This window comes from Mustela nivalis (genome assembly GCF_964662115.1).
Source record: "Mustela nivalis genome assembly, chromosome: 8".
In the NCBI taxonomy this organism is placed as follows: domain Eukaryota; kingdom Metazoa; phylum Chordata; class Mammalia; order Carnivora; family Mustelidae; genus Mustela; species Mustela nivalis.
This window is the reverse complement of record NC_139027.1, coordinates 111115873-111136747: the sequence shown is the minus strand read 5'-3', so window position 1 is coordinate 111136747 and position 20875 is coordinate 111115873. Positions and strand designations below refer to the sequence as shown.

Genomic DNA, 20875 nt, shown 5'->3' with positions numbered 1-20875 from the left:
TGTCTGTTAAGTGTCCTTTGAGTGTGAAGGAAGCTTGGAGGGAAGGGGAAATTTTATTTATTGAGGTTCTGGGGAGTTCTGGGAATTGCTTTAAGAAAGAAAGGCCTTCAAAGAGGAAAGTGACAGTCGAGCTATATTTCAGGAATGCTGAGACATTTAAAGCACTAAGAGATAATATTCTATAAGGCGCTCATCCAGAAGCATAAGTGAGCACATGTTCTGGGCTGGCCTTTATGCTAAACAATGGAAGAAATATAAATGAAAGTGAGGTTTGGTCCTTGCCCTTAGAAAGCCAATGTTGAGGGGCACCGGGTGGCTCAGTGGGTTAAGCCTCCGCCTTTGGCTCAGGTCATGATCCCAGCGTCCTAGGATCAAGCCCCACATCGGGTTCTCTGCTCAGCCTGCCTCCACCTCTCTTTCTGCCTGCCTCTCTGCTTACTTGTGATCTCTGTCTGTCAAATAAATAAATAGAATCTTAAAAAAAAAAAAAAAGAAAAAGAAAAAGAAAAGCAAACGTTTAGCCTGACCATGGAACATAACATTCTGTTTAGGAATCTAGAACATTTTGCCTCCTTTGCTTTATGGTCAGAAACCATTGAAAAGGGTCTCCTCTGACAAAGCAATATGACACCACACTAATAAAATGTAACAAACTGTTCCCAGCCGTCAGAGAACCTCTAACCCTTAATAATACATCAGAACTCACAAAACTCCTGCGTGAAGACTCCATGTCTGTGTCTAAGAGCTCAAGGTTCTAGGGTAAAGATGTGTACAGTTGACCCTTGAACGACATGAGTTTGAACTGTGTCAGTCCACTTGTTCATGGATTTTTTTCGATAAATACAGTGCAGTTCTGTAAAACAAATATACAAAAACAAAAACAAACAAAGAGATTAAGGTTCTAATATGGATTCTGTCCTTACCTAACCACAGCCATTTAAAAGGACTGTTTCATCTCACTGGGGCAGAGCTTGTTTCTCTGTCATGTTAAATACTAAAACTCTCTCTTATCTCCCAAACAGAACAATGAGGAGTAAATAAACTCTCAGATATGAGAACATTTTGATAAACGGAAAGTGTTAACTCGAATTTAGGTGTTATTATTAAGAACTTTCACGCAAACCACATCAACAAGTTCAACTGAGTGCAAGGGAAACTCTGGGGACTCAGAAAGCCAGGACAGCTGGGTGAGAGGTTCATCCGTAAAGGATATGGAGAGCATGTAGTCATTTCGTGGACACACAGTATTGTGGACTTGTATTTGAACATACTTACGGCAACTGAACAGATTTTCAATGGAGATGGAATGAGAGTCTGTAACATGGACTCCAGGGTTGGAAAACAGATAAAGAAACCGGCCAAGTACATATCCTCTACAAAAGCACAGTTAGTTGGCAAGTGCCATAGGAAAGTTTGTGCCCAAGTAAAGGTTCTTGAAAAGGGGTCATTTAATAGATGATTTCTGAAAGCAGACAAATAGACTTTGGTGAGCCATGGCATAGTCAAGCCTTCTGCACTTGCTTTCTCTGAGCTGGTCTAGCAGACCTCGCACAAAGGTTGCAGCAGCATGAGCCAAAGGAATAGCTTTTCTGTGCTGTGCTTGGAAGTGACATGGAAGGTGTTAAACCATTGAACCAGTAGCATTCCAACATGCTCTGGTATCATGACATTAAGAGTGGGGATTGAATAATGCTGAATGGCTTCTCAGCCACCTAATCCCAGTAACATCCAAGCATTTGAGTGCCAGATCCTGTCTAATTGGCATTTGGCTCCACAGAATGAGGCTGGTGGCCATGCTAGGTGGCAGACTCATTGTCCAGTTTGCCCATCTCGACTGTGTGATGACTTTGTGTGGATTTATAGGCCATCTGTCTTCCAAAACTGAATTCGTAGAAATTTCTCTGTGCCTGTAGGCCTTGTAAGATGTTATTTGCATGTGTTTGGCAATTTTTTTTTTTTTTAAGCTAACCTGTTTTTTTGTTTTTCTTTTTCCCTAACCCACAAAATAATGTCACATCTTCTGTTGAGCATTTCTCTGGTCCTCACACTGGCATAACACATTTACTGTTTTATTTTATTTTTCTTCCTTAAAGTCAGACTTACGAGTTATAAAAATGCTAGAGGAAGCCTTTAAATCACTGGCAGAGTTTAGAATGTAAATGAAGTCTGAAAAAGAATTTTAGACCTTGACAGACAAATCCAAATCAAAGAGCTAATCCTCACGCCTCTGCCAGATGGGTCACTTGTCCTGCCTGAGCCCAGCTTCTTTTAACAGATTAAAGTCACACGTTTTAGAGAGATAAGTAAATCATGGGGGGGGTAAACTCTTCCTTGCTCACATTCAGTGCTATTTTTAGGACTAATCCAGGAGCCAGATAAAGCTAACTGCCATGGAAGCAAGACCCTCTCCTTTTCATCATCTGTGTCCCTCATTCGGGCCAGTGTTGGGAAAGTTAGGGGAATAGACAGCTTCAGTCCTACCCCCCAACCATCTGTCTCTCTTCATTCCCCGCCATGGGCCCGGATCTAGCACTTGCACTGTGTACCCCTGTGACCTCAAACAAGCGACTTCCCTCTCTAAGCTTCAGTTTTGTTCAACTGAAAATAGGAAGGGATTTTTCTCGTAGGATATCTGTGCCTAACAGATGGTCAGTGCTCAAGTGAGGGTAGCTCCTTCTCCAGTGATGATGATGGCAATGGTGATATTTTTGTCATTATTTACCTTCTCCCAGATTATGTATGGTGTCTTCTACAGCAGGATAACATAGTAGTTAAAGCACAGAACACAAAGCCTAACTACCTGGGTTCTAGTCCCATTTTATCCCCTTGTAAGCTGTGTTACGTTAGGCGAAGTACGTGCCTTAGGTTTCTCATCAATAAATTGGACGTAAAAGTATTACCCACTTCACAGAGTTATCATGAGGATGAAATGAGTGAATATTTATATATATATTAAGCAGTTTAGAAAGGTTTGTGAAATAATATGCTGGAAATAGATTCAACTCATGGAGTTCTTCAAAGGCTGGTTCTCTCTACCTTCCATATCCTGCTTGCACTTATATAAAATACTTCCTTTCAAGTCAGAATCCATTAATAAAAAAAATACTGTGTTTGTAAATACACCATTATATTTTCTTTCCTTGAAGCTCCATGGCATAATTTTTTTTCTTGAGCCTTTTGCTGCCACCGCCTTCCATCTCCCTTTAGGTCTAGCTCAGGAACAGTTCCATAGTAGTGCTTTGATGCCATGATGGGGTCATTACCAATGTAACCAACCTGACAAAAAACACAAACTCAACAGAAAAGAGTCTGACGGTGGGACTTTCATGGCACCTTAGGAATGTGCCATGAATTCTATTTAGAGATAAGCTTTTAAGCATACCCTGCTATACTTTTTTCTTCCCCTGGTCATGTAGTTCCTAAAAAGTATCTTGAGAAAATATGGGGCTGAGGACTTACCCCCAGGCCTAGAAGTCTCAGTGCACAGAAGAACATTAGCTTGGGTTACCGGACCTTATCAAAAGTCACTTTCATAAGCTTATAGGTAAAAGATGAGGACCTGTGGATTTATTTCAGATATGCTTCTTACTTGGGAATTTAAAAAGAAATTCTACCAGGCTGAACAAAGAAGTTAAGAGAGGGTGTTGACAAGGTGGGTAACTTGTCATTGCAGAGTAATGAAGTACAATCAACTCTTCTATTGTTTAAGAATTGATTTGCCCTATTCTGAATTATCCTAGCCCCCTCTTTCTGGTCTCTTTTGATGGCTTTAGACATTTAATGCTGCCTGATTAGTGTATCTGTCAGGGGCTAAGCAGAGGGAGGAAATAAAAATCATTCTGCTGTTTCTAGCCACCAGGGAACACCAGAGCTTGGAACTTTCTGGAGCATCTCCAGGAAGAGTCATAGCCTTCTCTCTTCAGGACATCATACTTATCTGGAACTTCCCCAAGACTTGGGGCAAGGAAGTCTTAGTCAAAGAGTGCCCTCAAACCAGTAAGAAAAGATGTCCCTTAGCTCTCCCTTCTCTGCCAAATCTCTCTTCCCTGGGGCAAAGTTAGAATATTTTGTTGCTGTGTGTACTCCAGAAGGGTGAGAGGACTTGGAAAGGAAGAGAGGAAATCTCTCATCTGTTAAATACTCCCAACTACCCCAGAATTGAATATGCAATTTATTTCAGCTGCCTTAGAATTTAGTTCCAGAAGTCTCCTTAAATAGTTTTTTTAAGATTTAATCAGATAATTTCTCAGGCAGTGCTTTGAAGTCAAATTGTAATTTTACATGAGAGACTTGGGAAATAGAATTACATTAAATTAAATCTGTATGGTATTTTCTTCTGATTGAATGAAATCATGAGGGACACATCCCAGGACCACCGTAAGGGGAGCTAGAAAATTCACTGACATTCATAAAATCAAAGGCCAGCTTGTCTCTGTCATGACTGCCTTAGAAACTTGTGGACATTGACCTGTCCTTATACACACTCCCATACCTGTTCCACACCAGCAGCCTTATGAGGTTGGTAAGAGAAACCAAGCACATTTCTAGCTGGTAAGTACCTGAGCGCTCAGACTGCTTCTGTTACTCTGACTACTCTCTACCTGGGAAAAACCCGACTGACAAATGCATCTAATGCCTTCTGTGATGAAATATTAGTCACTGCTTACTCTGCACTAGAAAGATGTAAATTAAGGAAAACTAGGGAGACCTGTGAAAAGTCTCTGACCAGGCAAAGTAGGTCTATAACAGAAGACCTTCAGTTCTTCCCATCAGATTCAATTTTACCTAAAAGTAGTAGGATAAAGTGATAAAGCATGTGAAATCTGACTTTTTAAACTTAAACATTCTGTAGTCTGGTGTAGTAGAAAAATCATGGAATATCAGGAGAAATGTGATGGTCTGAATATATTCATCTAAATTAAATTCTCTTTAAACCAAATAAAATTGCATCAAAGGAAATATTTCTTAAAGGCATAATCTGGGAAGGCTGGAGACAATAGGTTAAGGGATAATAATTGCATAATGTTGGCAGCTAGCTATGTACTTACAGCTATAACAATTCTAAGAAAACTGACCATGATCTGACATGTGAAAAGCTAGGGACCAATCTGAGTTATTCCATGAACACTTAAAAGTCTTAAAAACTGATGATCTTAGGTTCATCTGAACATGGGTTTGGCCTAAAATAAGGAGGACTAGTTAACTATTGTTAGGAATAGTCAGAACTCCCACCTGGATAAAGACTGAAGGTTTACTCTCTGGAGACAAGAGGACAGAGGGTCTGAAGATGACACAAGGTTACCACACTGAAACAAGGAGATAAAGTAACATATTTTATATATACATAAACTTACTGAGTGCTGAGTCCTCCCTCCTTCTTTCCCCGTGTGCTCTGGAGTACTGACGTGCAGGCCTGCACTCTCTTGGCAGGTGATTAGATAGATCTCTCAGGACTCTGATCAGCCCAAGATGAAAGACCTAACTGTACTGACGTTAGGAGTTGCTCCAAAGACACAAAGAATGATCCCTCTACAATGAAAATTTATTTTCAATTTATAGTCAGTTATCCAGATGCATTCAAAAATCCAATGAAACTTTTTAGTTTACCAATTTGAAATATAAACAGAAAACTAAAAATTACTGAACATATGAAGAAAATTTTCTTTTTTTTTTTTTTTTTTTAAGTAGAAATAAGGAAGGGCACCTGGGTGGCTCAGTTGGTTAAGGGTCTGCCTTTAGCTCAGGTCATGATTCTGAAGTCCTAGGATTGAGCCCCATGTCCAGCTCCCTGCTCAGCGGGGAGTCTACTTCCCCCTGCTCCTCTCTCTCTCTTTTTTGCCCACTGTCTCTCAAATAAATAAATAAGATCTTTTAAAAAAAAAAGTAGATATAAGGAAAATATGTAACTTTGGACAAAATAATGGTTATGTAGTGAGAAGAAAAACTTTAATTATATTTAAATAAGAAAAACTTTAATTATATTATTAATTAATTAATAATTACATATATTATTTATATCCTTAGAAAGATAACAACATATTGCTACTATTGAAAAAGAACACAATGCTGTTTTTTAAAGAAATGTTTGAGAACACAAACTGGCTCTTAGACATTGAAAAAAGGACAGGAGAAACAACACTAAAAGAAGTGTTGGGAAAAAAGCTGAGGAAATCTCCCAGAAAGTAGAAAAAGAAATAAAATTAAAAATAGAAAAGAGGATGTATTAAAATGCAAAATCTGCCGAAATAATGTTCCAGAAAGAAAGAACAGAGGAAATTATCATAAGGATTATTCATGAAATGTTCAAATAAAAGGATAATAGCTTTCATACTAAAAGGGGTCAAAGAGTGCCCAGCATAAAAGACAAAGAAAAGCTTATACCAAAGCACAGTGTTGCAAAATTTCAGGAAACTGGGACTGAATAAGATGCTAAAAATTTCCAGGAAGAGAAAATAAACAATTTTTTAAAATAGGCCACATAACTGTTTTAAGGATGGTGAATTAATAAGTTTTCAGATCTCTTAATAACCATACTAGAAGCTAAAAGACAATGAAGCAAAATTTCCCACAAAAATTTAAAAGAAAATTTTTTCCAACCTAGACTATTATACCCAGCTAAACTAGTAATCAAGTCTGTGAGTGTCATGAAACCATTTTAGACATACAAGGCTCGAAAATTTTCACACTCATGTACACTTTCTCAGGAATCTACTGACAAATGTGCTACCACTAAAATGAAAAGGCTAACTATGAAAGAGGAAGACATGATATACAAAAAAATGAAAGAACTTCGACAAAGAACAAAGATGAAAGAAATGGAAGTTAATCAATCTAGATTGGAGTAGGCCATAAGACTCCAAAAAGACTTCTTCAAGAAAGTGAAGCTGGGAGCACATGTGTTATATTTGAACATATTGCAAGGAGGTTTAGATAACTGATTGAGCATTTGAGTTGGATTCAAGATACATGCAAAGAAATTAAGCAAATGACAAAACAAGACAATTATTAACTACAGGGAAAATTTTAAATTGTGCGTGGGAAGAAAAATAATTATTGGTTTACTACATGACTCAACCCTGAATAGAATACATAGCCATGATAATATAAGCGCTGAATACTGATCTAAATAAACTACAATGTAACTATCTCAGAAGGATGAGAAGAATGTGTATATGTGCTGTGAGGTAGAGAAACGAAAGAGCACTATCCTCATCTCCCATGGTGGGAAGTCAAAAAATAGTACTACAAACATTATTTTGAGACATAGTGGTAAATACCAAAAGTATCGACAAAAAGATCTGGAACCATTTACTTCTAACAAGGGAAAGTGAGGGGGCTTATTTCTACTCTTCATCAGAGTAGAAGTGGTTCTGGGCAGCAGCTATGAAAGAGATCTAATTTTAGAAAACAACCCTTGTCTATTGCTTGTGAACCATACTGTTTTCCCCCAGACATCTCATGTATTAGTGTCTGTACATCAGAAGCAAAATAGTGGGGTGGCTTCTTAACTAGCTTTGCCACTCCACCAACTGGCCACACTCAGCCAATTCTCCTCTATCTTGTGCCAGACCTGGGCAGTGGAATGGTAAAAGAGAACAGAACTGGACCACAATGAGTTAGACTAGAAGGTTCCTATGTAGCCAACATGAAATTATGAGTTTGCTAAATGGGACTCCAAACTCTTTAGCTACGTGTACAGTAGGATATTACCCCAATTGAAAATAACCTGAACTGCACATCAAAGGGCATCAAAAAAGAATTCTACATGCTATGTTTTTTTGCATCCTGAATGTCAGGACGCTGATGTACACATCCTCATTATTCTCAACTTCTGATACACAGAGTTAGGCCCTCACTACAAATGTGCTCATTAATAACCACCACCAAGTGGTGCCCCAACTGGATTTTGAAAGGGTAAGGTCAAGATTTTTGTTCTTCCTGGAGAGACTCGATCTTTTCTTAGATGCCTGGAACAGATATTCAAGGGAGTAAGTTCTGTTGATCTAGCTTTCTAGAAGCCAGTAGATAAAGTGGTCAGGACTTGAGAAGGTTAAAGAACCAGTCCACCAAGCTCTTGATAGACCGTTCTGTTGTAGTCTCCAGAGCTCCCTTTTGTGGACACAGATCCTCCTTACTCTTAATTTTTCCCAAAAGTCATTGGATGTCCCCAGGTTTAGAGAAGGCATCAGAATAGCTTTTACCTCATAAATATACAAGAGCATTTGCATGTGCACTTGTAAGCATGAGAAAAATCCAGCTGAGGGTCACTGGACACATCAATGGTTTTAAAGCATCCCTGGAATATCTCATCTTGTCACAGCAGAGTTTCAAATTTCTGTCTTCCTGAAATGTTCAGGAGGACACCAGAGGAGCCTCAGTCATTATCTGACCCATAGGAGGGAGGGAAGCAGAAGGAGGCAGAGGTCTCGTTGCTGGCCATGACCTTTGTACAACAATGCATGACAGTTTCTTTGCAGCAAAGATATCGCTGAAGAATTATGAGACGTATATTTGGCCCTTAGGGAACATCGTTTTTTCATGCCACTTGCCTCTTTTATCTCTTTCAAGATTGTTTCTTCCCACTGAAGTCAGATCTTTCCACTCATACCTCACCAGTTTCCTTTCTCATCGGACACCAGAGCTTCTGAACAGAAAAGTTTCATAGAGCTGCGTTTTCTTATTCCTTAAGGGAATTCTATTTTTCCTACTTTGGTAGGTGCCATGATATGAGTGACATGTCCAGTTGGAAATGTACCAATCTTCTATTAAGAAAATATGTAAGCGGCTTTATTTGTTGCCTTTGCAAGCTGGCCTCATCCTTCTGGACTTCTCTTCTTGGTTTTATTCCAGAAAATTGTAGCATTGCTTTTAGTTGTGATTTGATGTTTTCTAATGTCATCCCTATTATGGGACAGTTTGTTTTAATTTAGCTAGTAATCATCCCTAACATATTAAACTACTTGAACTCACTGAGGTTTAGAGGGAGAAGAGACTTAATAGCCCATATCGGTTACCCAGCCTGTGGTTAAGGAATTTGTCCCCGATCAGTTACTGCTGACAGAAATGGAAGCTAGATTTCTTGTTCTGTTACTAATTTTTTTTTTTTTTTTAAGAAAAGCAGTGTTTCCTATCCTAACTCTCAAGGGTTTTCATTTTTCTATGCTCCTCAGTGGGCCAGGAAAAAAAATTTAAGCAGTTTTGCAAAAACAGTGCAAGGTTGATGGAGAAAGAAGGACTGATACATTTAAGTCAACAGCAATTCTCCAGCTGTAGGTCATATGCAACAAACGAAAATCCTCTATAAGTGTGTTTTCTGTCCCAGAGCCAGTCAGAACTATTGTTTAAGTTAACTTATTATGCCAAAAAAATCTGCATTTTTGCAAATGTACTCCTGGCCCTCACGACATATGAGCCTACTATGCCTTATCCTTACTGTTTCATTGACTTTTCTTGACTTTGACATATCTCTGCCTAGTCATTTGATGCATCAGAAACCTTGCATATTGGCTCCTTTATTAGCAAAGCCAAGCTTTGGAGTTGAAAAATTGCCCCCAGGTGTCTGCTCACCTGCAGTCTGCAGTCATATCCTAAACTGTCCTCCAAACTCTTGCATTGTTGGTACTCAAAGTTAAGTAAATTCCTTCACTAGGGATTTTTTAAATTATTTGATCAAATTAATTATAAATAGTCCTTGCAAGTACTGACTCACTCAACTCTTATTTTTTTTTTACTGATTTTAATCTAAACTAAAACATTATGTTAAAATCAACTCCTATGAAATAATAAAGATAGAGAAGATAACCGAAGTTTATGTTTAATTGACCTACAGAACATTAATCATCTTTATATATTATTTAGCAATATTTTTATAGGTTTGTGGGGTTTTTGTTTGGGTAATATGCTGACACATACGTATGTATGCCTTAGTGTTTCATAGCCCTCTTTGGCTTTGTCATTTTCCTAGTTTTCTCAGTAATGAATTAAATGAAAGTTTGACACATGTTCTTTGGTATATTGTAAAGTATAACTTGATCTTAATTACAGTATCCTCACTTGAGAATAACAAATATATAGCTTTTGTACCCTCCCACTTTTCTGTCCTGCACCCATAAAACATACCAAAATTAGTCATAAGCGTGACTCAGAATTTTTCTCAGCATAAGCCTCCAGAAAGCACTAGACACAATAAATGGGCATCAATGTTCAAGTTAAAATTAGTCACCCTTACCATATTGGCATGTTTTGTTTAAAATGCTCTCTAGAGTCACTGGTTGGACCAAAAGATATTTATTCCTGCAAGATAACAGACATGACAGCCTGAGAGTCACCACACCAGTTGGTTTAGTCCCACAGTATTTTATTGCTGTCATTTCTATGCCTTCAGAAAGAACATTACACTTGTGAGCTTTCCACACTCCACAGCCCCCTGGTGTGTACAATATTCCATCAATCACATTACTTCTTCTTTTCTGGTCCCTAAGACACTTGCCTTGACTCCCTGTCCTCTGAGAAATAATTGGAGTTAGGGCTGAGCTGGATGAAATTGTCATTGGCATAGGTTAAAAAATGTCAACATTAGCAATTTCATATGACTAGACCTGATCGGACCAAAGAATCAAAATGATGCTCTCCTTGGTGATCTTCCAGTTTGAAATGAACTTATTTCCTATTTTGAATCACTAATCAGCCCCCGAGCCCCCGCAAAAGGGCTGATTGAACAGCTACGGTGCACAAAGCACTGTGGTAGATTCCAGGACGACAAGGATACAAACGCGCACCCTACTTTGGGGGAGCTCACACCTGGTTTGCAAGGCATGAATGATCTTACTTTCTTTGAGTTCTGTGAAGGCAGAACAGAGGTCTGTGCTTCACGGTGCTTTATTTTTCTGTGGACCCATTGCATGGTAGATGTTTGATGACTCTTTGTTAAACAAGATGGTAGAGAAGTGGAAGGTAATGAGAGAAGCAAAAAGGAAAGGAAAGAAGGAGGGAGGAATGGGCATTAATGGAAGAAGCTGCCACGTTGGACGTGTCACAGAAAGAAAGGAGGACAATGACGAAATTGTTGTTTTTTTTAATGTATTTCTAATGAGTTTGATACTCCAGAATCGTTTTTTTTTTTTTAAGATTTTATTTATTTATTTGACACAGAGAGAGGGAGAGAGCATAAGTAGGCAGAGAGGCAGGCAAAGAGAGGGGAGAAGCAGGTTCCCTGCTGAGCAGAGAGCCCAATACGGGTCTCGATCCCAGGACTCTAGGATCATGACCTGAGCCGAAGACAGAGGCTTAACCCACTGAGCCACCCAGGTACCCCTGCAGAATAGTTTTTATTTTTTCATTGTTTTTATTTTTTTTTATTTTTTAAGATTTATTTATTTATTTATTTGACAGAGAGAGATCGCAAGTAGGCAGAGAGGCACGCAGAGAGAGAGAAGGAAACAGGCTCTCTGCTGAGCAAAGGGCCCGATGTGGGGCTCTATCCCAGGACCCAGAGATCATGACCTGAGCCGAAGGCAGAGGCTTAACCCACTTTGCCACCCAGGCGCCCCCAGAATAGTTTTTAAAGCCATCTATTGAAATAGCTTTGACTCTCCATGCGTTGATTTTAGTTTGTTTCCAAAATGAAGCCAGTCTGAAAGGATATACGCATTTAACTATAAATGAATTTTAAAACCAAGGCTTCGGGCGCAGTACCCAAAGCGTTCTTATCAACAGTAGAATGTTTGGAACAATTGCTTTGTTAGGTGTTGGCGATTTGAAGGTACAAATTATGGCATCTATTAAAAATGTGCACAAACAGGAGAGCCTGGTGGGCTCGGTAATGGGAGCATGAAGCTCTAGATCTCGGGGTTATCAGTTTGAGCCCCACGTTGGGTAGAGAGATTACTTAAAAATAAACTCTTTTTTAAAAAAGATTTTATTTATTTGAGGGAGAGAGAGAATGAGAGTAGCAGAAGAGTGGGAAGGTCAGAGGGAGAACCAGACCCCCTGCTGAGCATGAAGCCTGATGTGGGACTCCATCCCAGGACTCCAGGATCATGACCTGAGCTGAAAGCAGTTACTCAACCATGAGCCACCCAGGCATCCTACTTAAAAATAAACTCTTGAAAAAAAATAAATAAATTCATACAAACATAGCAGGATGAAGACCTTCATGTCCTATTTCTTACTTCTAAGGCACGAGAACTTAACACTTTTTCTCTTTGTCATTACTGAAATTATCAAGGTATACGTTAATGCTGACTTTTTAAAAGTTCACAGTCAGATTATTATTCCTATTTCAGTTTGATTAGGAAGATTTTTCTTTTTATAAAACCCAGCTCTGCTGATCAAGACCCAATAACCAAATTTATTTTTTTAGTTTATTTATTCCTGGAAAATAGTAAAGGCAATTTAGCTGTTTCCCCAGAACTGGGAAAAATATTTATTATTTTGAGACATATATTAGATGTGAAAAGATTTACAGTGGCTCCTGGGTGGCTCAGTCAGTTAAGTGTCTGACTCTTAATTTTGGATCAGGTTACAATCTTGGGGTCCCAGGATCGAACCCCACATCATGTACCATGCTCAGGGAGGCATCTGTCTCTCCCCTTTTCCCTCTTGCTCTGCCCCTCCTCTCACACGCTCTCTTTATCTGTCAAATAAGTACATAAATAAAAGATTCAGACTATGGTAAATAGTTAACACTAGCTTTGACACTTGTAGATGATATAGCTCTTATCATTCGAGAGTAATGTTCAATAAAAATAGAATTATTGTGTATTGTGTTTTTACCTGCAAGGTTAGAGTAGGGATGAAGAGAAGAAAAAAAACACTGATGAAAGAGTAACTTGTTAGAACTTTAACAGAAAGCAAATTAGTTATATATACTAAAAGCCTTAAAAATGTGCATTGTCTTGAACCAGCTGTTGTATTCCTGGGAATTCATCTTAAGGAAACAATTAAGGGTTTGAACAAAGAGTTAACCATCAGAGCATTCAGTACAATGTCACTTACTCTAGTGAAAAATTAGAAATAACTTTATTGTCCAATGATAAGGGAATATTACTTAGTCATGCTATGGTTACATATTTATACATATAAAATACAAATGTTATACATATAAAATACAAATATTACAGATTACATGACAATTTTTATCATATATTGTTCCACCAATACAAAGGTTATTATTCCAATTAAGTTTAATCTAATAAAATTAATAAATGATTGCACCTTCAAAAAAAATTACACATACACACCCTTTTTTTTTTTTTTTTTTTTTTTTTTGCTGGAAGCATATACACCAAGATCTTAACAGCACCTATGTCTGAATAAAGAGTTAGGCATGTTTAGAGAAATTTTAGTTTTCCTGTTTGTCCATCTCAGTGCCTATTTTTTTTTTTAAGCAAACGTACAACGCTATTATGTTATCATAAAACTGTTTCAACAAGAAGAAAGAAATGCTACCCTCCAATGTTTACAAGCAATGTCTCCACTGCTCTTAAATGTGCTGGGGTTTTGGAGGCTCTGATTGTTAAGGTTGAAGAAATAAACTTGTGGCAATGAATCAAAAGAGTGAGGATGGCCTTTCTGGGCATTCCATAAAGATTACTGCAATAAAGATAAAGGATTATCTCAATATTTAGCATTAGTCACTTCAGAGAGGTTACAGCAAAAGCAAAAATTCTAAATAGGGTCCAAGTAAACCGAAGTGTGCGTCATGGCCCTTCCATTTGAAGTAGTCATTCTACACAAGAAATTTTAAAACCTCTTTGTTTCTGAACATTCAATTTTTTATTCCTGGGACAGACTCATTTGTAATCATCTGTAGTTTCTGTTTCAGAGAAAAAGATCATTAATTGAAAATACTTCTGCTTTATTTTAAATAATAAAGCCACTCATGAATAACTTTTTTGATTATCAAAGTAACATATATACAATAACAGAAAATTTGGAAATTCACTCCTAATTGTATTACCCAGAGATAAGCGCTAATAACATTTTGATGTTCATCCATAAAGTTGATAACCATTTAATTTAATAACAAGAGATTGGTATTTAGGTATTTAAATCCTCTGAAAGTCAGGGAGGTTCATGTAAATGTATTTTTCTCCATTCTCTGTGGCATTGGTAGATAATTGTGAAATAATGTAATCCTCGACTTCTGTTATCCATGTTAAAATGCAATTGTGGCTATTGTCTTCTACCTTGGATGTACCAGAGTTTTCAGGAAAAAGAAAAAAAAAGTTCAAGCGACATGATACCAGTACTCCGTAGAAAGGACGCTTTCACATTCTTCTTAACTCTTTATTTCCTCCAGGACAGATATCAGTGGATGGCTTTATGCGCTATCTGAGTGGAGAAGAAAATGGAGTCGTTTCACCTGAGAAACTGGATTTGAATGAAGATATGTCTCAACCCCTCTCTCACTATTTCATCAATTCCTCACACAACACCTACCTCACAGGTATGAATTCATAGTTCTCTGACAATGACTTTAGGCCATCTCCCCAAATTTCACCAACCCCTACTTTCTGTTGTTCAGAAGGGAAGGCGTGTATTCTTTCATTTCCTATAAAACACCTCTGAGAACTGAGCTCTGGGAGCAGTTTCCGGCTGTAAGACGTCGTATCACATATCACTTCTTCACAACGTATCTCTTTCCCAGTTTTTAAGTCTTCTAGAACATATCACATCTGGTATCTTTGGGCCAATGGAATTTTTGTGCAACTGAACTACTTCTTCAGTGGACTTCAAGCCTTTGGCAATACTCTGGATTGTTTTCATGTACAGGAAATTTCCAAAGCATGCTTGACTTATGTATGACTTCAAGGCAAATAGCTAATTTTTCCCAAGGTAGAATGGAGCTTTAGATGTAAACAGATTTAACCCTGAATGACAACCTATACTTCTTTGTAAATAGGGACATGTAGTTTGTATTGCAGGATAGATGGGCAAAGCTAAGAAGAACATAATGATAAGGGAGACCCAGGCATTGTATTTTCAGGGGTGTCAAAGAGAATTTCATAGTCCCAGTTACATGAGACATAAGCAGTTCTTTCATCTAAATTCCTTAAGGCGATCCGTTGATCCCAGTACAAATGTAGGTTGTGTTGGTATCAAATGGGGCACTGGCCTGGTGTCCCACACTCAGTGAAAAAATAGCTTAGAATAAAAATGAATCTGCGACAGAGAGAGCAAAGTAGCCTGCAGACAGTGAGAGTGAGCTGTCTCAGGATGCTTCCATATAATCTGAGAGCATCAGGACAGAACCACATAGTCTGAGTTCTGGTCAGTCAAAATGCAGTTGTATGTTCTCTATAAAAACTGGGAGGCTCTCAGGCATCCTGTTTTGTTTCAACTGGCATTATCTACTAGGAGAGATGCATGCCAAAAACTAACTAGATTCATATTTGGTTCATCCTAACTTTTATTCTTGTCATTTCTTGTTGCATAAGAAGTCACTCAAAAATTCAGTGACATAAAACACTCACTATATTATTTTGCTCCATTTTCTGTATGTCAGGAATTCAGAGAGGGCATGAGAGGAGATGGCTTGTCTTTCTTTCCTGGTGTCCTGGGCTTCAACTGCCAAATAAGTGTCTGGGGATAAGGCAAACACATTGGATGCTGGAATCATCTGGATGCTTCTCCAACATGTCTGGAACTTGAGCTCAGTTAGGACTACTCATCTTTTGCCTATAAGAGCCTCACCATGTAGCTTGGGCTTCCTCACAGTATGGCAGCCCCAGCATAGGTAGACATGGCTGCAAGAACAGATGTCCCAAAGAACAAGGAGGAAGCTTAATTGCCTTATTATACTTCACCTCTGAAGTTCTGTGTGGTCACTTCTTTATTTGTCAAAACAGTCACAAACCTACCTGGATTCAAAGGCAGAAAACATAAACCATAGGTCTCATTGGAAGGAGTGTCAAACTATTTTTAATTTTTTATCTTCTCAGGGGAATCTTAATCTTATTTGGTACCATCAATGAATTTAACATTCTGGTGAATGTTAATGAACCCTTCTAAGTGTAGTGATAAATGCATATAATAAAATATATAGGATGAAAGAGGAGATAATTTCTAACAAAATATTTTTATCAAATATTAAAAAAGAGATGTGTGGTAAAATAACATATTTCTATAAGCACAATTTAAATATTAGTATAAATAATATTGTGAAAATATCTGTTATTTCTCCTTATGGCTCACAATTCTGCTTGTACTGCTGTGATTTGTGACCTGCATTTATAACTGAAGAGATATTACATTTTACATAGAGGTTGAAATTAAAGGCATAATCTTGTTTCTCATTCAAGTTTGAGGAGACTTTCAGAACCTCATTAAGACCTTTCAGTTGATAGCTTCCTAAACAATATACCTATAAAGACTGGCAGATGACAGCATCTTGCATTTGTCATATACTTAGGACCACAATATTCCTAAAAATACAGAAGCATATTTTCAGTTCGATTTTGGACATCATACGTGGTTTCACCTGCCTGAAAGTCACGATATGCAGTAATTTTACTAAGAGTCCATTTTAAGTCCTTCCAACTGATGTATTTACATTCATGAGTATCTATATTATTTGTCTTATAATATATGAAGCAATGGTAGCAAAATGATTGAATAATAAGACTAACTGGATACACCATCTACTAGTTTTACCTTCTCTTAGAATAGAGTCTCTTTGCTTATCTTTATGGATTTATGGTTTTCAGATCTTATGTAGGTTCACCAACAACAGGCAGTGTTCTCTTTTCAGTACTCAAATTGTCTCAGTTTTGGTTGATGGCTTCTATAGTCTCTTGACATGACCCATTGATCTTTGAAAATGTCCTTGCTTTCTGGCATATAAAGATCTTCCAGGCTCATCGTGTTCCTTTCTGCACCACCACAGAATCAGACTTTTCCCCAAATGACCTTTGTTTTCCTTCAGTGAAAAAAAAATTGTACAGATAACAACAATTTGAACCCTACATCATGGAACATTGTTTCTGGACCATTTGAGTGAACAAAGCAAGAAAAGATACATTTGTGTCTGAACTGTTCTAGCTCACAAAACTATTTTCATTCCCATCTTCTAATTTATTTAAATTGCTGATTCTATAACCGTGCTTTCTTTATCAATCTTGATACCTATGAAATTATACATAATCAATTCATTTGCTTTACTAACAACACAATAATAGCTCCAAGAAAATTATTTGGTATCAGTAGGAATGATAAAACTACAGAATACTGTTCAGTTTTTCTCTGCAATTCCTTTTTGTTGTTTTTAACTGCATTTCATTAAGGATTCTTCGTCCAGTGAATTTCTTCCAGAGTCACTCATTCACCCTTCCTCTGAATAACTTGGTAAGCACAGATGTGTTTGAGAATTTGGCTTCATTGTGTTGGCTTGGTTTTAGGGTGTTAGCATATTAATAGCTAATAGTTATCCGTAATTGGAACTTTCAGATACTAGGAAAAAGAAGGGTCTACTCTCTTTTTTGATGAAGAAAGAGCTCAAATAACTATCTCCAATTTCAAAATAAAAGTTTCATATCACTATCACCTGATACACATGATTTCTGACCAAGTAAATCAATTCTCTCTCCCACTATTCAATTTCTTGTAGCATTAGAATCACAAATTTTCAAATATTCAGGTTTAAAACTATGTTATCTATGTGAAACCATATCCTGATCTTTATTTATTTTTTTAACTTGTTCACTTTTCTGAACCATATATAATTTTACTGAGGTTTGCATTATATAAATCCACATTTTTACAGTGTCACCTTATCCCAATACCAGTCAAAATTTTTCATTTTCCTACAGGGAATTAAAAAGAAGATTCATATAGTTAACAACAAAAAAAATGTATGTATAAATTCTAATATGGGCTTTGGATGTTTTGTTTGAAATTCTCTTTGACTTATTAGTACAATCTGGTTTTACCTCATACGATATTATTAGTATCCTTGCTTTAATTATAGAGAAACCTAATGTAGAACTCTCCCAGAGGCTTTTGAATATAACATTGATGATATAGAAGTCCAAGCTTCCCAAAGCCAATTAAGAATATTATAAAATAAAGTTATAACCAATGTATAACCGAATAGAAACCAATTAAATGTTAAAATCAATACCTAGAAAGTGAGATTTTATTATATTTTATAAGCATTTCCAGAACAAGAAGAAACTTTTTCTATAGAAATGTTATTTTGTATAGGGGGTATGTGATGGAAAAAGGAGTTTCCTACTCAAATGAGTTTTTAAAATGCTAGGTACAACCAAAGTTGGCATCTATTGCTGTGTTTTATTTATTTTTTTATTTTTAAAGATTTTATTTATTTATTTGACAGAAAGAAATGACAAGTAGATGGAGAGGCAGGCAGAGAGAGAGAGAGAGAGGGAAGCAGGCTCCCTGCTGAGCAGAGAGCCCGATGCGGGACTCGATCCCAGGACCCTGAGATCATGACCTGAGCCGAAGGCAGCGGCTTAACCCACTGAGCCACCCAGGCGCCCTGCAGTGTGTTTTAAATGTAGGAAAAAGCTTAGAGAGGTCATGGTTATGATAAGACCTCTCCCCTCACTGTTACCACCCTATTTATTTTCCTATAGCATATTATGAACTAGTATTCCTGAGAAATGCTAGTCTAGATTCAAATAAGGAGGATTTTGATATTTGGAATGTTGTCTTCCAAGCATTCAAAAGAACTATAAAAATTAAATGTACAGTGTGAAAACCAATCAATTTAGCAGTATGTTATTATTATTATGTCTATTTCTTTACTCATTATTGCTCCTTTGTTGACCATCAAGATGTCCAAAAGGAAAAATAAATAGGATCATTGAGAGAAATATATGTACAGAATGAGATGATTTTTAATTACGATGGTCATTTTTCTGGGGTTTTGGATAGTCTTGGCAGTCCATCAAGTAGTGATTGTGTTTTAAATTATTGTTTTTCTTTGGGAATCCACCCTTATGACTCAAAACGAAATTCTCTAAGGACAGAACAGTATGCACTCATTTCAACCTATACTTTTTCAGCTTTTATAAATCTTCTCATAATCCAATCCCTTTGAGAGATAATGGCTCCAGACTCATGGACAAAGCAAAGTAGTGTATCTCTGAATAATTAACATCCTCATTCAGCTTAGAAAGACAAAATAGATTTGAGGTTTTTGTTATCCGCTGATGAATTAAATTATCTGATTGAATATATCAAATAATTATTCAACTCCTCTTCTCACATATATGCTCTGGACTGCAGAAAAGTTCTAGGAATAATTCAAGGCATAGTTTTACCCTTGTCCAGACTGAGCGTCACTCTGCTTTCCCATCTCTCCTACTCTTTTAACCCTTAACTTATGTAACCTTTTATAACTTCGTTTTGGTGTAAAATACACACAAACCTATGAAAGTTAAATGGTAGAATGGAAGATGATGTTTAGCAAATAGACGACATTCAGATCTTCCTTTGAGAAAATTAACTCTTCTAAGCCTTAGTTTCTTCGTTTGGGAAATGAAGATAAACTGAGACAGCCAGAGTACTTTTGGCTGTAAGTAATAGGATATTGTTACTTAGTGACTTAAATGGTAAGGGATTTATTATCAATCTCAACAAGAAGTCCAGGAGCAGAGTGGTTCAGGGTTGGTTAAATCAAAGATTCACGGTGTCATCAGAGACCCAGATGCTTTCTGTCTCTTTGCTCCCCTTATGGCTGCAAGTCCCTGTCTTTGGCCCTTTGTACAAGTTTAAATGTGGCCCCTTACCATGTAGCCTTTCCTTTATGCTCTATTAGATATAGCCCAAAGCTACACTACACAGCAATCCCTACATTAATCACTAATGTAGAACTCCAGTACATGATCAGGAAGAATTAAGATTTACCTTAGGACTGAGGACAGGATCCTAAACCTTATCAGAACCTTAATTAAATAGAATCTAAATAGAATTCTACTGGTGAGGAGAAAGAGAAAGAAAGGGAAACCAGAAGTGCAAGGTTGGGGTGAGAGTTCAAATTCCCTGGTACATGAGAACATCTCCATTATGTGTACTATATGGGTAAGGGTAAGGAATAGGTCTCGTAATTTTTGCATCCCAGGAACCAGTATTTTGCCTCCCACAGAGGACATGTTTGGGAATGTATCCAGACCCTAATAATAAGTAAGCGTAAGTTGCTTCCCCACTTTCTCACCTAAGCCACCTTATGGCCATTCAATCCATGTTGAAGACAGTTTCATGGTCTCCCTGGGCTGGCAGGTACTATGCAAGAGACATCAGATCAAACTCATGCCCCTAGAAATGGTCAAGATGAATAACACATCCTATATATTTTGGACAGTTTCCTTAACTGTAACTGTGGGATGAGGTGACCCGAATGGCTGACACCACATTGAAAGCAAAAGGAGAAATAGTTCCTATCTCCCTTTATTGAAGGAGATACTCTTTATTGAAGAAGACCACAGAATTAACAAATGTGTCACATTCTGGAAACTTTTTGCATGGAGGTTGAAAAGAAGACAATACATAATGATAACTATAAATATAGACAATACCTCAGAAGCCTGTATTAATAGAGGGGTTGTTATTTTCAGTTTTCTGGTGTCTTCCATCCATGGATGCCTTGGATAATCTTAGACAAAGCACATTGAATGTAGCCAGCTCACCAAAGTGAATGCAGTCAAGTGAGAAGTTGCAGAGCTATGACTTGGGGCAGTATTATGAATTAGTCTGAGATGGAGCTTTGGCTCCCAAGTTCAATTATGGACTTGGAATGTTCTCCAGAGGGTATTCACAGCCAGGCAGCGGTGATGTCAGATACTAGTTTCAGAAATAACAACGGTTGAGGGACTCATGACATATCATTAATCCCAACCCCAGGCAATTCCCT

The 20875-nt window shown here is 37.5% G+C and overlaps 1 protein-coding gene across 4 annotated transcripts in view; it reads left to right on the top strand.

Annotated features, from left to right (window-relative positions):
• PLCB1 (phospholipase C beta 1) overlaps window positions 1-20875 on the top strand; it is a 679075-nt gene that overhangs the window by 482620 nt on the left and 175580 nt on the right. For all 4 annotated transcript variants that reach the window (XM_082744416.1, XM_082744417.1, XM_082744418.1 and 1 more), the window contains exon 10: window positions 14303-14449. In XM_082744416.1, coding sequence (XP_082600542.1) covers window positions 14303-14449 — 147 coding nt within the window. The remainder of the gene's footprint in view (window positions 1-14302; window positions 14450-20875) is intronic.